We start from the raw sequence: 16,106 nt of genomic DNA, 5'->3' as shown, positions 1-16,106 counted from the left end.
GTTTTCAGTTTTGTATTGAAGGAGTCGATTCTCCTCAGTGCTGTAGAGATACTATATTGGCTAGCACATATTACACAGTAGCTGGACACCCCAGATCTTCGAATACACAGAACCGAATACTTGCCACTCCATCTAATTAGAATAATTGCGGGGCTGGGAAGACAAAGTAAGAACGAAAGAAATAATGAACAAAAAGACGCCAACCCAATGCTCGAATAATAATCGGTCATAAGAACCATGAACATGAACAAAACAATGACGTGGAATAAAGCTCGGCATGCTCCATACCAAATGTTCCCGCCTCCTTTCTTTCAACGTAATCTTCACTTGGAGCTTCTGCTTCCCTGCTGATATCAAAACCGTCCGACCTCACGGTGCGTATCCACGTGGCTCCTCCTGGAACTGGACGGTATGGGACTTGGAAGACCGGGCACATTGCTCTTCTTCAATGGACTCGAAGGCCGTCTGGAACTACCTTGTAAACGTCGCTCAAAGTTCGTTGAAGCAGACTTTTTCAACGGAGAATTGGCGTGCGAGTAAACCCCGAGGCTTCCACCGTCCCCAGTACTCGCTGGCGAGGGTTTAAACTGCGGCTGGCGTATAGAAGAGAAAGGGCCCCTTACCAACGGGGACGCATCCCGCAGGTGACTGGGCGTGTGGAACGGAGTCTGGCGGGGAGGGCCACTCGGCGTGCCCGCTAACGATGGACGTCCAGAAGACCGACCTTCGGGGTCAACATGGCTGACATAGTTCGGGTTTGGACTAGTCTTGAAGCCCCGGTTGATCACAAACGTGGGAGTGAACGTGTCGACTTGGTCATGTTTAGTCTCAGAGCCAGATCTTGTAGCGTCGGTATCGCTGAACTGGGTGCCAACGTCCCGCATCAGAGGCTGGGTTCGAGGGTGGACGTATTTCGTGTCGTACTCCTTCAGAACTTCTTTGTGGACAAGGGTTGAGTCCTTAGCCTGTTGAGCAAAGTATGTGGAAAGGAATGACATCTGCGCCGACAGCAATGTCGAGACGAAGATCGTTGTCACGATGGTAACACTTGGCCGGGGGTCGGACAGTTGCGTTGGGAGGAAAAGCCAGTACACAAGAGCATGTCCGGGGCTGAATAGACAAAACAGACGGATACAGATTGGTAGCGGGTCCCAGACTGCGAGCTCCCACACGTCACGCTGGGCATTAGGGTGGGCTCGCGACTGCGCAGATCCCGAAAACTTATTCGCAAAGTATCGGATTGGCGAAGCGCTCATCGGGGTCGAATCGACTCGTACACGATGCGCGGACGGGGTTGCCGGGGTCTGATCAATCGAAGACTCGAACATGCGATAATGCCGTTTCCGGTGGAACGTGTAGAAAGCATTGAACGCCGTAAAGCAGATAAGTAGGTGGACAATGAAAGAAGCCTAACACGGGAACCGTCAGCACTTTTGTATCGAGTGAGTATTAAGCAGGGTACTGGCGAGAACATACCAGCCAGCTTGACCAAGGCGCACTTCCTTCATCGCCAAAAACATCATCGACTGCGTTGCTGCTATTTGTCCGACTGTTTGCCCGCGCGGTTATAAAGATGATGTTCAACGAAATCCCCAACGGAAGAGCCCAGTCCTTCTCAAACTGATCCCAATCATTCGCGTCGATCTCCTCCGACAGCCATAGCAGGAAGTCCAACGGGTTCAGATAAGACTTGATGCGCTCGCCCAAAGGGCGGCGGCGTACCAGCCGCGGCATGATGTCAGGGAGGTAAGGGCAGAGAGTGCCGGAAGACTGTGATCGCAAAAGGTATTAGACTCAAATCAAAGGGCTGAATAGTTGCAAGTAAAGTTTAGCGGGAATCAAAACTAACCTTGATGAGCAAAGTCAAGTGAAAGCGGGTTTTCTTGTCGGTCAGTCTGTAAACAATCGACAATCATAATAAGGCGGGCCGAAAATCAGTATACACTAGGCGGCTTAGGTAAGCAGGGTCTCCGACGTATGACGACCACCGATTATCATCGGCCTCGCGAAGTCAACAGTCAACTTGCGGAACTATTGAACAGCGAACAGTGTTCTGTTTTCTCTTTTCCAGGGACACGAAGAGCCCATTCTACGTCTGTCGCTTGCAACATGGCAGCTTCAGCCACCACATACAAGGTACGTTTGCCAGACTCTCTTCCATCGCGGGGACGTGGCAGGAGGCATGCGGTATCGAATTAACCATGATCACCGTGTAGGACCGACAGTTCCTTGCCGTTATCGGAGATGAAGAGTAATATGCTATACTGGGTCAAGAGATATGCGAAGCGTCAGACTAACACCGTGTTTTCAGCTCCGTGACGGGACTCCTACTGGCGGGCATCGGGGTAAGTGGACAAAACAAGCACCCCACACAGCATGCAACCGCCGTACTGACAACAGTATAACAAAAAAGCATGTCACAGATGGACCAGACGCCCAGCGGAATTTCCTCGTCGTTGATGCCAAGACCGAAACGTCCGCGATCGAGAAAGCGTTCGTGAATTTCACACAGGAGAGGAACGATATCGCCGTGCTCCTGATAAACCAGCATGTCCGTTGTCCTTTTCCCCCGGGAGTTCACGTAGGGAGAATGGGCGCGACTATGTCTTCCACTTTGTCTGTATGTCTTGCTGACCGAACATGTATCGCAGGTCGCGGAGCGCATCCGGCACAGCGTCGATTCTTTCGCCGACCCTTTCCCCGCCGTTCTCGAGATCCCCAGCAAAGACCACCCCTACGACCCAGAGAAGGACAGTGTATTGAAGCGGGTGCGCCGGCTGTTTGGCGAATAAGTTGGGAAGGCGTTGTGTTCCTATCTATTCCTTGTTCGTCCGGAATATATCGAGATGCTTGCCGTCTTCTAAGGTGGCGTTATCTAGGCTGCGCCTTGTATACGGAGCGCCGCAGTGCCTCTTTCCCGGGTACATTGGTCCAGTGGGTGGTTAAGTACAGAGGGAAGATACCCAGGTTACACCCGAGCCATGTGCATACAATTCAGCTATACCTACCGATTGATACGGAGTTTCTTAAGACGTGGTTTATGGCACATGTTGCTTGCCCCATAATGGGAAATGATAAACCGAATTTCATATCTCAACTATTCATAATATACTCAAGGTTCCAAAACACTACGAGAAGCAAACGTTGCAGCACAAAGTCCTCGTTGCTGATACAAATAAGAGCGCGGGCAAAGTCGTCTAGATCCATAGATAGTAGCTGCGATACTGTCGAACAATCATCCAAAACGCCGGGCCAGGATAGAACATGAAGACAGGTCGCACAGAAGAGCGTCGTAGGAGGTGCAACCGGATTCTCGTGGAAATGGCAGATTACGGGCAAGCATAATCAACAGTCCGCTGGAAAGAAATAAATGAACTATGCAAACATAACGTCGGGATTCGTGATGCAGGAGTTGATCAAAAGCGTTTCCAACCCGTAACAACGGATACAGCACCGAAGGATGGCCCAATTATGCGGGTAGGAAACATGGCTACGAGGTTGTCTAGAAACCGGTTTTGAACTCGATGTTCTTGCCCTCCAGACAGGTGATCTTCTTGCCATCCTCGGTCAAAACATCGGCATGCACGGAGTATCTACCCTGTAGGCGCGGGCATATTAGTCTTGATCTCAATAGTCGGATACGAAGGCGGTTGCAACATACCGGAGGGATCTGCTTGGGCAGATCGACCTTCTTCGTCAGAATCATGTCGCCCTTTTCCAAGGGACATTTCATATCGACGTTGACCAGCTGGTCACAGAGATCGGCGGTTTGTCTGATCAGAGTGATTAACCCATATTTGACCTCTAGGAGCACCTTCGCCCCCTTCTCAATCCGTTCACGCAGAATGCCCTTTGCCTCGATCGTGAGCGTCTTGCCACTATTATCAACCAGTCAGTATCAGAAGAGGGAGCGAGGGGAGAATTAGTTCGCGTGAGTGAGTGAGCTGGCGAGACATACGGAAGAGGCGGGTTAGGCGTCAGGTCCACCGATCCAATTTGCAGGATATCGCCGGCCGTGTCCTCCTGACAGTACTGGAGAGGGTTGTTGCCCTCTACATACTTGATTTCCTTTGTTTGTATAGGGCTTTGGGAGCCGCCAAAGAAGGGTAGAGACTGCGCGGCAACAGAGAGAGGAGCGGCGCAAACGAGGAGAGCGGCGGCTGATAAGAACTTCATTGTCTCGACACCCTCTCAATCTCTTTGATATTGTCTATTGGCCGCGCGGTACGGCGAGGATGCAAGAAGAATCAGATAACGAGCAACCAAGCTTCTAGATAATGATATAAGAAGACGTTCGATGGGGGATAATATGTAGTTGGAGAGATTACACGACGTAAATGAGGCGGAGAAGGGCGAGGCGGTGTCATGGGACTCGTGCCTGCTTTAGCGGCAGCACCGATGACGAACGCCTGGGTGCACGTGATACGGACCAGCCATCCATTCAACATGCGGTCACCCGATAAGGCTCGTTCCGTCTCTGGTAACAGGGCAATCCATTTATAGTCTTTGAGAAACATAGCTCGCTAGGGTCGCTATGAAAGAGTGTTCTGACCACGACTCCAGTCTTGAACTATCTCGTTCCTATGGACAAGAAGAGTATACTCTTCCGTTGAATGCTATCGTGGGGTATGACCCACTGTAGGACGGAACAATGCCTCCCCACCACAATGGATAGTTGCTTCGTACCACTCGGAAGAAACAACCGCATTCTCGGCTTGGGTGACAAGGAGAGCTCGAGATGGAGAAAGTCAATTTGATAAGTATAGGTTTGAGCACATATGCAATTTCATAGAATTGATTTTATGTCCTCAGGTAGTACGGAGTAACACTCCGCACATTTCATGTCTATATATATTGCGGATCGGTTTGCCGCAGTACAACCTTTTTCTCACGTTCATCCATTTTGATATACGGAGACATGTCGTACTTACCACCACACATTTAAACAAACCAGAGCATGCTAATTTGAGCAGCGCCACAAGAACTTGTATCACGTTCTTCATGGGAGACTTCAGCGCTACCAGTTCGACGAAACGCCGAATTCAGGGTAGGACGTTGTAGAATGTCCACTCGGGGCTTGTCCCAATCGGTAACGGTTGGTAAAATACGAGCATCGGAGGCTGCCTCGGCTCTCGACCGATGGCAAAATCACCGAAGATTGGTTGCATTTCCGGCCGGATCGGTGCATTATTGATGTTCCGTGACTTAAACAATACCGTTACACGTATCGGATAATTTCAATGTTACAGGTCCGGGCACCCTAGCCCGGAGGTATATACTTGGTCTTCAATCTTACTATTCGGAGGTACGACTCTGGATAAACGTGCAACAACTATGTAATAACTATCTGAAGGGATCGAAGTTCACACGGCAGAAGGATAACACCGCAAACCCCAGGTCGTTGACATTGTGGGGACTGATACCGAGGATCCCCCGGTGGGATAGATATCAGTTCCAGACTTCAAAGAGATTACATTCCCCGATAGGCAAGGCCCATTGCTTAGCGCCCTGGTCGGTTCCCACTTGTCAAGTCAATTGCCGTCAGCATGGACGAGACTCCAGTGGCCCTGTATTTGAAGACCTGTGACGGACGGTAGATTTGTCCTGTTCAGCTCCCGTCTCGTTAGCCGGAGCCTGACCTGCTTTATATGCTGCTGTTGTCCATATATGGGCCTTTCGCCGGATTTGCCTTTCCTTCATGAAGACTGAAGACACATTCGTTTCTCTTGATTGTCCGGTCAATGTGGGGCGTTTTCGCGTTTGACATGTTTATATACAATCGCTGCTGATTCGATATCAAACCACAACCCTTGAGTTACTGGAATTTTTGCAACAAAGGCCACTGGACTACCCTCTTGATAGACGATACCGATCTACTCACTGGCACCTATCACAATGGACTTCCTTTCCGAGTTCAGCGCGCCCACGGTGGCGATGGCATCGGCCCTGACTGCAGCTGCGGGTGCTTATCTGAATGCCAAATATTCTATATCTACAGACCTCACTTCCATACATCATGATCGGTCATGGAAGAGTCGCCTGGAGCAGCGCATCGGGCAGCTTGGGGACACACCTACGATCTACCGGATGCTTGAACGGACGATCGCGGTGGACGGCAATGGCGCGGCCCAAGCGATCTGGTTCGAAAACAAAACATGGACTTATTCCCAGTTGAAGGACCGTACGTACATATCATGCCATGTTTTGGGGTGGTAGTATATCTTTGCTGACAGCTTCCACCATGTACAGTTGTGGATCGGTTTGCCGCTTTGCTTCACTCAAAAGGCATCAAGAAGGGGGACTTTGTTGGGGTCTTCACCATCAACTCGCCTGAGATGGTGGTGACTATCTATGCGCTTGCTAAACTTGGTGCCGTGGCGTCGCTACTCAACACAAATCTGCGGGGTAATATTGTACATGGCCCCTATTTGTGAAGAGGAATGTATTCTGACTGCGAGTGACATAGACGACACCTTTATCCACTGCCTGAATGTCTCCCGCTCAAAGTTCATGATCTCAACCCCCGATCTGTCTCAAGATGTGCGATCCGACCTGCCGCACATTGCGCTCAACCTGTCCTCCTTCGACGGCGTCTCCGCCGGAACGATAGAAACCGTCACGGCTGCCGACCTACAGCGATACGCGCCCACCGACGTGACTGCCGCGACAGGATCTCCCGCTGATCTGACCGTTCTCATCTACACCTCTGGAACGACGGGAAAGCCCAAAGCCTGTGCGATACGCAACTTTATGTCCCTGGTTACATCTACTCCACTTACCCCTGACGTGAGCGACCCCGCAAAGTACTACCCAGTGCGCATCTACTCGGCTCTTCCTCTTTTCCACGGGACCGCCTACTTCACGGGCCTGTGCTACTCCGTCGGCACCGGAGGCACGCTATGTCTGCGACGCAAATTCTCAGCCTCCCAATTCTGGAAAGACGTGCACGACTCCCAAGCGACGCGCATATTGTATATCGGCGAGCTGTGCAGATATCTCCTGGCCACACCACCCTCGCCGTACGACAAGGATCACTCCTGCATCGTAGCGGCCGGCAATGGGCTGCGTGAGGAGATCTGGGAGCGTTTCCGCCAGCGGTTCGCGGTTCCCGAGATCCGCGAGTTTTACCGATCCACAGAAGGCATCACGAAGTTTGATAACTTTGGAGTTGGCGCCTGGGGCGCCGGGAAGATTGGGTTCTCGGGCCCCATCAAGCGGTACTTTGAGGACGACATGTTTATCGTCAAGTACGACACCGAGACAGAAATGCCTTATCGGAGCCCAGCCACCGGCTTCTGCGTTCAGGCCCAGCCGGGAGAGGAGGGGGAGGCCATTGGGCGGGTCCGGAGCCGTGCGCTCCTCACTGAGTATCTGCACGATGAGAATTCGACTGAGAAGAAGTTGCTTCGCGATGTCTTCCAGAAAGGCGATATCTTCCAGCGTACGGGCGACCTGATGGTCCGAGACGAGTCCGGTTGGCTGAAGTTCCAGGATCGGGTTGGAGATACGTTTCGCTGGAAGGGAGAGAATGTCAGCGCTGGAGAAGTCCGGGATCATATTTGCCGGATTGAATCCGTCCACGATGCTGTTGTGTACGGTGTGAAATTGGGAGGGTATGTTTAAATCAACTCCACTACTCTAACGCTTGAAGCGCCTATGCTAATGTCTGAACTACCAGGTATGACGGCCAAGCGGGTGCTGCGGGAATCACGCTTGACAACCCTTCTGCTGAAGATGGATTCATGTCCAGCCTCTACCTCAGATTAAAGAAGAAGGGTGTCCCATCCTATGCCTTTCCTCGTCTTGTCCGGCTCACTGAGAAGTAAGTCCTCCCCGATATGTTTAGAGCCATGATTGGGCTATCTACTAATTGGTATCGCAGAGTGGCCACCGGTGTAACCTTCAAACAAGCAAAGGGCGACTTAGCCAAGAAAGGCTGGAATCCTCAAGGAGATTGGAATGGGGACAAACTATACTGGCTAAATGGGAAATCCTATGAGCCGCTCGACTCACAGAGCTGGGCGTCGATTGAAAACGGGAAGGCCAAATTATGAGCAGTTTACCGATAGATATCGTCCTGTTGTCGATGCTGGTTCGGCTTGGATAGAAAGAAACAATGCTGGATAGAATGTTCTGTATATATAGGTACGATATACACACCAGACATAGAAACGTTGAAACCTAGCAACATTGAACTCAGGTTCTACATATAACTACAGGAAGATCATACGAATAGATGCTCCGCACCGCCGTGTGATTTCAGTTTCCTCAGTTGGGGGCGTTTCGTCCCAGTCTTCGCCACAGTAGTTAGTAGTGGGTTGTGTCGAATATTGAGAGCAGCATTCCTGAAACCCTACGATCCAGCCACCCTAAGCTCTTCTGCAGTCAGTTAGCCCGCCAAGGCGCGCAAAAGGCTTAGAGGCGCCTTAGTCTCGCTCGTGGGCCACTTCCAATGACCTGCTAAGGATCATAGCGTGGGGAGCCAACCAGCATAGGCTTGTCATTTTCCTGTCTATTCTCTCGTGTGCCGCAAGGGACTATGGAATTAGTCTTAGTTGGATATAGTTAGCTCGTCCATTCCGCGGGGTTAATAGCCCCTTGATTGGCTTTATTCTCGTCCCCACCATTGATAAATTGGGGTTTGAACGCGGTTGGTATTTTCATCGCAGGATACTGTTCGAAGCAATATCTAGAATGGATTCTTCGAAGGGTGCGTCAGTGGAAAACAGGGAATCTCCCAATAACGCTACCCTAAAGGTCGACTCGGAGCCTCGCATCGAGCTCGACCCATCGGACGACAGCCATCGAACTTCGAAATGGGAGATATGGGCTTACTATTCGTGCGTCGTTTACCAGTACTAATGAACTATCTGCTAAACCCAGTATCAGTTACTACATCGGCAATAATGGACTCTCCTTATTCAGTAAGCCGGCCCTCACACTCCCCAGACTCAAGCCCCAGCTAACACCAGCAGATTTTGGCCCCACGGCCTTCCAAAACCTGCTTTCCCAAGCCGCAGGAGACAAAGGCGTTCTCGAATTCGCGGGGAGAGAGCGTTCAATTAACAGCATCGTCCTCCTCAGCAACGGCATATCATTCGCCATCCAGGTAGTCATCTTCCTTGTCGTCGGTAGCTTCGCCGACTTCGGCACCTGGCGACCAACGATCCTCATCACGCTTTCTGCAGTAGCGTATGGGATCGGCTTCGGCTGGCTCGGCGTGCACACGGAAGACAAATGGCGCGTCGGTGTTGGCTTGTACATCGTAGGACTGATCGCCTACCAGACGACGCTGACATTCTGGACTGCGGCTTTTCCGGGGCTGGCGCGAAATACGCAGACGATGAAGGAGAGATCGGACCAGTACCGCGCCGGGGAGATATCGCGTGAGGAGTACGAGTATGCTGATACTATGGAGCGCAGCCGGCTGGCCAATACGGCGTTCTACGTGCAGTCGGTTGCTGAGATCGTTATTCTGGCGATCATTGTTGGGATTATGTTTGGCTTGCGGGTGGATGCTAGCGAGGCGAACAATAATTGGGGACTGAGTGTCTTGATTGCGTTCGCTACTGGTGTTTGGGTGCTGGTCTCGCTGCCTTGGTTCTTCTTGGAGAAGCGGAGGGCGGGGCAGGATCCTGGCCCTCGAGGGATTGTTGTTGCTGGCTTGTGGCAGATTTATCATGCTGCGAGGCAGATTTGGCAATTGAAACAGAGCTTGCTTTACCTTGTTGGTAGGTGCTGAACTGAAGATGAACTATATTGTCATTTGATTGACACGCTGCAGGATACTTCCTTCTGGGTGACTCGTTGAACACGACCGTGACAGTGGTTTCTACCCTCCAAAACAGCGTCGTCTCCTACAGCACGCTGCATCTCACCTATCTACTGATAGTGGGAATTGCCGCGCAGGTATGAGCTCTCCCTCTCCCCAACCTGGTATCCATAACTAACCAACAACAAAAGGCCATAGGAATATACACCTTCTGGTACATCCAACAGCGCTTCAAACTAACCACAAAGACAATGTTCAACACCATCGCAGTAGCAATCATCCTCCTCGACGGCTGGGGCATGATCGGCATCTGGACGCCCAAATTCGGCTTCCACAACGAGTGGGAATTCTGGCTCTACCAGGCCTTCTACGGCCTCTTCGTCTGCCCCTGGTACAGCTACTCGCAGATCATGATCTCGGAGGTGACCCCCCGCGGGCACGACTTCTTGTTCTTCAGCTTGTTTAGCATTATTGGGAAGACGTCGTCGTTTATTGGGCCGCTGATTTCGAGTGCGATTATAGATGCGTCGCCTGAGGGGAATAGTTCGACGCCGTTTTATTTTCTGTTTGCGTTGAGTGTGGTTAGTTTTGGGGTGCTGGCGGTGGGGTTGGATTTGGAGAAGAGTCGGGGGGAGCAGAGGGCCTTTTTGGAGGGGAAATCGCGGGAGACTGCTTCTGTTGGGAGTTGAGGGTTGAGTATGCTGTGCGATGTTGGCGAAGTTGGTGTGGTATCTGACTGCTCTGGAGGGGTAGGAATAGCTTCCAATATCGCTCGTCTTAATGACTACTGCGCAGATTTTATTACTCAAGTCATGGCCATTCCACGAATTGGGACACTGAAAAATGATAGATTTACACAAAGATATCAAACTCAATACTAATTTTGGTTTCCCCCATCCGTAGCGTAAGGGGATGGGGAACAAGAAACTCCAGCCCATGCTATGCCCAAGCGCCTGATCTCTGGACGTAAGAAAAGCAAATACAAACGAAGGAATAGTATAGCAATAACAACCAGCACGAGGCGTACGGTTTACGCCTCCTCGTCGGACTCGTTCGACTTGCTCTTTCTCTTCTTCTTCTTTTCCTTCTTCTCGGATCCCTCGGCGTCGGCCTCGGCTTCGGCCTCGCGCTTGCGCTTCTTCTTCTCCTTCTTCTCCTTTCTCTCCTTCTTCTCCTTCTTCCTGCGCTCCGCATCCTCCAGGTCCTCCGGGGCGACGAACGACTTCTCGCGCTCCTTCATCTTCTCCTCGCGCTTCACGCGCTGGCGCTCGACAACCTCTTCCTTCTGCGCGCGCTCCTTGGCGTCCTTGGACAGGAAGTACTCGCCAGACTCGATCTGCAGGTCGACCTTGCTCTTCTCGGGGGCCGGCGGGAACGGCGTGTGGACCTTCTTGGCCTTGTCGGTGACCTGGAAGGGAGTGCGACGCTTGGACAGCGTGCGCTTCTTGAAGTTGGGCAGGAAGCGATCCCATGACTCGTGGGCCAGCGTCGGGTCCTTGGCCAGCTCGCGCTTGATCATGAGCTCCTTGATGTGGTAGATGGGATGGATGTTCGCCATGCAGTCGTTGATGATCTTGCGCACTTCCTTCAGTCCCTTGAACGGTCCCATCGCCGCGACGGTGTTGCCTTGCACGAGGATGTACGTGCTCGTCAGGAGCTCGAGCGCCTTCAGCGTCGAGCCGTTGGGACCGAGAATACGTTGTCGCCGCTTGACGAAGCGTTCTTTGTTGCGCACCTGGTTGCGGATCTTAATGACGTCGCATGCGATGTCGTCCTCGAGGATTTTCAAAGCCTGTCATTATGATTTGGTTAGATTTTGTCACAGGCATGCTCGAATAAGACGGAGAAAAAAAAAGCAAAAGAGAGATAGAAAGAGGGGAACTGACCTGCTGCACAGGCACACTTCTCGACAGCAACTTGATCAAGTCCCGAGCCTTGAGAATAGTCGCCGGATCATAAGTTTTCCGCGTCGTCTTCACCGTCATGCTGCCTTCCACCAAATCGAGAGTGCAGGCGATGCCGTGCTTCTCCAGCGCTCTCGTCACGACCGGCCACGCCTCCTTCAGATAGACTTCTCTGTACTTGGGGAATAGCGTAGCGAACGACGACTCCTCTGCGAAACTACCGGCGACATTGTCCTCCGCCTTGAAAGGATCGATCTGATCGGGTCGCCTCAAGTTAGCAAAAGCTGGCAAAGGCAAAAGACGACAAAGTCAAGTAAACCAGGTCGCAACTATGTGTACATACCTTCCATTTGTCGATATCGTCCGTGTCCCACGGCTTTTCTCTCTTATATGTAGAAGGCATTATGTGCGAAGAGTGGTGGTTGAAATCTCTCCTGTAGTTGGTGGTGGATTGAGGTATTTGCACGGCCGTCTTTTTTTTTTGTCCGAGCCTGGTCCCGTCCCCGCGGCCTTACGCTTTTGGGTAATGCTGTTTGCCTGAGATAACGGGCATCCAACCGACCATGGTACAAGGGCGACCTATATGGCAATATTTACGAACCAACAATTTGGATGTTTGATAGGGTGGAAATGAAATCCTTTTGTTTGTTTACTCCTTTAAAGTTCTATATCGGTGAGACTTCAGTGTAGAAGTCGTCTTGATTCGACTCAAAGCGAAAAACGTATAATACGACAACGACAGAGAAGTACTGTGGGTATCGGTCTGGCATTGAGCTTCTAATGATGCGTATGTACGGAGTACATTTGAACATATCCATGATAGAAACATAGCAGGGTCCAGGTAAGCCTGCAGTCGAATATCGATGGCCAGAGCGCTTATAGGACGTTAATCCGGTGGCTCAACGCACAGACAAGAAAGATCTATGATCAGCTCGAGACAATGGGCCAGTGTGATCTCGTCTTTCTGATCTTGTTGTACAGGCAAGAACATACGGAATAAAACGTAGGAGAAGAAACCTGGTGCATGATCCCCCACGGTATTCGCATGACCGCCAAGCCTTCCATTCTTTCAAATTGATCGATCACATTGTCGGATATGAGGGAGGAGTTGAGCCTGTCCATCCCTTGTTCCGTGTCTCTTCGGAAAGAAGTCACTTGAGTTGTAGCACACATGGTATACTGAACAATTGAAGGCGAGAAAACCCAGCAGAACACCCAGGAAGTCTCAATCATTGTAGTCTGATTTCGCCTGGCCTGGAGTAAACCCGGGCGATGACGCCGGGGTTTAATCTATAGCCTCCAGTCGAGACCCACTGTAAATTATTGGGCCGTAACCGATTGAGGTGTGGATGGTCAAGGAGTTTGGGACAATCGACCCCATATATAGCCTGGCCTATTACTGAACAAGACCAGATGAAGTTGAACTTGATCCGTTTGGGACAGCTCCTCCTGTAGTTCGGTCAGTAGATGTACCTAGAAATAGAATTTGATAATGAGCTTTGATATCTCGTAGCCAAGCCCATGGGGAGGCAGGTAACCCCAAGTTCTTTACGAGTAACATCCACAAATGGAAAAATAGTAGACAGAGGCTCCTGCCTTTTCGAATCCAAGAGGTTTTGACGTTGTTCTGTCGGTAGAGATAGAGAGGGAAACGGCGATTCCCCCAGAGCTAACGTAAGAGAGACAGAGAGCGACCCGACAGTCTGGGTCCGTTCCCGAGACCGTCATCCTTTCTTCCCTGTCTTTCTCTCTCCTTCATTTCTCCCTTTCCCCTCTCTCCATTCCTTCTGTTGTGGTCGTCTTTCTCGCTCTTTGTCCCGATTGAAGTGACAAAAAAGCGACAAATTAAGGTCACTCCCGCGGATCAGTTAAGAGAAGTTTGCGTCTCGAGTCTTCTTCCAATAACCAGCGAACCAGAACCTCATGTGCAGAACCTGTACTCCCACCTGAGTATGAATCCCTCTCAGGTTGTGGTCGCTGAGCATAGATCCCCGCGTCGTCGTCCTATACTCTCTCCCTTGTTTCCGGCAAGCAATGGCCGTGAGGGGATCAGACCCCATACCGTTTCTTTCTCAGACTCTGCACACACCCCATCAAAGTGGTCGTCATATTTCACACCCTCAGTCGAATGATGAAACGAAATTGCCCAGGTCTAACAACCCCAAGTGGGAAGCGATGCTTGACGCTCTGAACTGCAAAGACGGGACGAAAACGCGGAATCCTGAACAAACCATTTCTCCTACTGGGTGGCGGAATGCGGATACTTGAAGGAGAAAAAGAAGATGAAAATGAGAAGTGAACTTCAAGTTGAAAATGATCAGATGCTACCGGCTTGGATTAACGGTTATGACACCGAATCAAATAAGGTTTGATAAACACAAGACCCCAGAATATGAGCAACGCAGGACGTATTCTGATCAATCGTCTCTCACTTAGCTGATTCCCAAGCTCACATTCGATGCGACAGCGCGTCAGAACCCAGAACAACAAGAACAACAAGAACAACCGCCATTTTCTAGTGAAACCGCTAGTAAAGTAGGTCGAGTACCCCCCGGCTTTACCCTTTCAGTTTTTCCCTCCTCGAGAAACACGGGAGAGGCGAGATGTGGCTTCCTGAAGCGGCTATAGTGGCTTTCGTCCAATACACACATACCTTCATTGTTAGATTAAGGCAATGGATACATGCAAGGGGCTCAACCTACAGTGGGAAATATGCTTTCAGACTGGGAGTTCTTGCCTCTTCTTGTGCTCTTGCTATCAACGCCTGATACTGATCCAACGGCACCCGCCGACGTTGAGTCAAAGGATAGAGAGCCAATGAGTGGAGTAGTCTTCGGGTATTTTCGCTATTGGCAGCGCCTATTTCCCGCATTCTGGGATCTGTGATACATCAGGGGAAATCCTATGTCCCGCAAAGATAGGCAACTCACCAGTGGACCATGCGGAAAGTGGAAGAGGAATCATTCTGGCATCGACTTCCGTCAGGCCTTCCGCCAGCAGGAGGTTCCTTAACCGCGTGCCCACACGCAGGTCTTTCGATGTCTCAAAGGAACCCATATATCGCGTGCTCCATTCTCTCAGTGCATGCTTCTCCGTGATCGAACCGTTATCAGATTGGACGTTGAAATATATTTCGACGAGTTGTACCCAACCCCCGGGGTTCAGGACTCTGTCACTGGAGATTAGTGGGAAATACAAAGGGGGTTAGGTAGTATGGAATGGCATAGCCACGATTGCCGGACCTTTTGATATCACGGATATATGACGGCCATCGCTCTCGGTGAACACCTGTCGCAACGAGCCTCGAATGGACAAGGTCAAAATACTTTGTCGGGAAGGTAAATGGTCGGTTGAGATCGTCCACCTGTCCAATGATGTATCAGTCACTGCTTGAAATTTAATTTGCATCCACAAACTAACATCTGCCTGCATGGCACGGCGCTGGGGGAAAACAAGCCTAAAGACCTCAAGATGTAGGTGTTGTCTGAAAGGGGCAGTTGGACAGGAACACACCAAACTCACCTCTAGCTTCACATTTTGAGGGACATCGTCAGGGCTCATGTGGGGACATATATCAATACCGAAAACCTTCGAAGATCCCCGATGATCAGCCCTATCTTTCTGTATACGACCCCCGCCAGCGTTGTTACCTTGCACCCTGGATGTTGGTCTGCAATCTCGATGGCCCAGGACCCAGAACCGTATCCGCAGTCGAGCACCCGTCGAAGTTGGGGGATAGGTGGGAATATCAACCGGTTATCGAAAACCTTGTGGAACACTCGGTGCTGGAGTTCGAGGCGCTCCGCTTCGTCCTGGTAATAAACCCTTGTCAACGTGGTGCAGCATTCGGCGACTATTCACTCTTACGTCGTCGACCGGTTCGAAGGATATTTGACGATCAACCGCATATTTTTGGTAATCGCGACCATTGATGCTGATGATCTCGAGGAATCTCTCGTCCAGTGCTTCTGTTTGTGAATCGGGGCTCCTTAATGATACGACACAGTCAGCTCTCGTCCTTATCATCTGTTAGGGTGTGTGCTGGTCAAGTACGTCATCGTGTCTCATTCAGACTTGTCTTGCTCTCTCTGCCTTTGGATTCTCTGATTCATGGGTTGAGGGTCGGCGAGATTCGAAGTTTGCCTCTGTGTCTATTGTGTGGACTAATGGTGGGGAATAAGTGGCCCGGTAAATCTCTAACAAGAAAATCAATCAATACAGCAGGCAGAAATTGCTGGCGATCAAGTACCGGCAAATATGGGCGAAAGACGTGAGTATATTGGTACTCATGGCCTCAGGAGTACTGCGCGGGATTCAATATGCGTACTAAATTTCGCGGATGGTAGGAAATTCCGCCCAGTCCAGTACCAGGCGTCTCTGTCTTGATTTTGGAAGAACCGAACAAACCATTGGCAGAGGCTCTGAAACAC

General features: G+C 50.8%; 7 protein-coding genes across 7 annotated transcripts; 3 read left to right on the top strand and 4 right to left on the bottom strand.

Annotated features, from left to right (window-relative positions):
* Positions 1-39: 39 nt before the first annotated feature.
* P168DRAFT_306614 (Nur1/Mug154 family protein) lies at positions 40-1,889 on the bottom strand. The gene is made up of 3 exons (XM_024839041.1): positions 1,850-1,889; positions 1,477-1,770; positions 40-1,409 (listed from the first exon to the last, which is right to left on the bottom strand). The coding sequence occupies exons 2-3, from the start codon at positions 1,732-1,734 to the stop codon at positions 354-356; spliced, it is 1,314 nt and encodes a 437-aa protein (XP_024690045.1). The 5' UTR covers positions 1,735-1,770; positions 1,850-1,889; the 3' UTR covers positions 40-353.
* A 131-nt stretch (positions 1,890-2,020) lies between these two features.
* P168DRAFT_292555 (H(+)-transporting V1 sector ATPase subunit F) lies at positions 2,021-3,095 on the top strand. Its single transcript, XM_024837607.1, has 5 exons — positions 2,021-2,136; positions 2,217-2,251; positions 2,312-2,345; positions 2,414-2,551; positions 2,652-3,095. The coding sequence occupies exons 1-5, from the start codon at positions 2,110-2,112 to the stop codon at positions 2,790-2,792; spliced, it is 375 nt and encodes a 124-aa protein (XP_024690044.1). The 5' UTR covers positions 2,021-2,109; the 3' UTR covers positions 2,793-3,095.
* Positions 3,070-4,351, bottom strand: P168DRAFT_292554 (ML domain-containing protein). Its single transcript, XM_024837606.1, has 3 exons — positions 3,959-4,351; positions 3,662-3,878; positions 3,070-3,598 (listed from the first exon to the last, which is right to left on the bottom strand). The coding sequence occupies exons 1-3, from the start codon at positions 4,174-4,176 to the stop codon at positions 3,503-3,505; spliced, it is 531 nt and encodes a 176-aa protein (XP_024690043.1). The 5' UTR covers positions 4,177-4,351; the 3' UTR covers positions 3,070-3,502.
* Positions 4,352-5,895: 1,544 nt separating this feature from the next.
* On the top strand, positions 5,896-8,054 carry P168DRAFT_299063 (putative bifunctional fatty acid transporter/acyl-CoA synthetase (FAT1); the record flags this gene model as incomplete). Its single annotated transcript, XM_024838307.1, has 5 exons — positions 5,896-6,181; positions 6,250-6,405; positions 6,467-7,613; positions 7,679-7,822; positions 7,883-8,054. The coding sequence occupies 5 exons, from the start codon at positions 5,896-5,898 to the stop codon at positions 8,052-8,054; spliced, it is 1,905 nt and encodes a 634-aa protein (XP_024690042.1).
* Positions 8,055-8,694: 640 nt separating this feature from the next.
* Positions 8,695-10,461, top strand: P168DRAFT_321036 (MFS transporter; the record flags this gene model as incomplete). Its single annotated transcript, XM_024840429.1, has 5 exons — positions 8,695-8,840; positions 8,890-8,924; positions 8,976-9,731; positions 9,785-9,909; positions 9,964-10,461. 5 exons carry the CDS (start codon positions 8,695-8,697, stop codon positions 10,459-10,461), a joined length of 1,560 nt encoding a protein of 519 aa, XP_024690041.1.
* A 168-nt stretch (positions 10,462-10,629) lies between these two features.
* On the bottom strand, positions 10,630-12,111 carry P168DRAFT_257949 (KRR1 small subunit processome component). Its single transcript, XM_024834578.1, has 3 exons — positions 12,020-12,111; positions 11,659-11,931; positions 10,630-11,564 (listed from the first exon to the last, which is right to left on the bottom strand). Exons 1-3 carry the CDS (start codon positions 12,077-12,079, stop codon positions 10,803-10,805), a joined length of 1,095 nt encoding a protein of 364 aa, XP_024690040.1. The 5' UTR covers positions 12,080-12,111; the 3' UTR covers positions 10,630-10,802.
* Positions 12,112-14,235: 2,124 nt separating this feature from the next.
* P168DRAFT_329410 (class I SAM-dependent methyltransferase) lies at positions 14,236-15,734 on the bottom strand (the record flags this gene model as incomplete). The annotated part of the gene is made up of 8 exons (XM_024841469.1): positions 14,236-14,329; positions 14,379-14,556; positions 14,607-14,845; positions 14,919-15,040; positions 15,199-15,264; positions 15,327-15,488; positions 15,544-15,664; positions 15,730-15,734. 8 exons carry the CDS (start codon positions 15,732-15,734, stop codon positions 14,299-14,301), a joined length of 924 nt encoding a protein of 307 aa, XP_024690039.1. The 3' UTR covers positions 14,236-14,298.
* Between the last annotated feature and the right edge of the window lie 372 nt (positions 15,735-16,106).

This window comes from Aspergillus campestris (assembly GCF_002847485.1).
Source record: "Aspergillus campestris IBT 28561 chromosome Unknown P168scaffold_11, whole genome shotgun sequence".
Taxonomy (NCBI): domain Eukaryota; kingdom Fungi; phylum Ascomycota; class Eurotiomycetes; order Eurotiales; family Aspergillaceae; genus Aspergillus; species Aspergillus campestris.
Note: the sequence above shows the minus strand (reverse complement) of the source record. Positions and strands in the feature narration are given on the sequence as shown.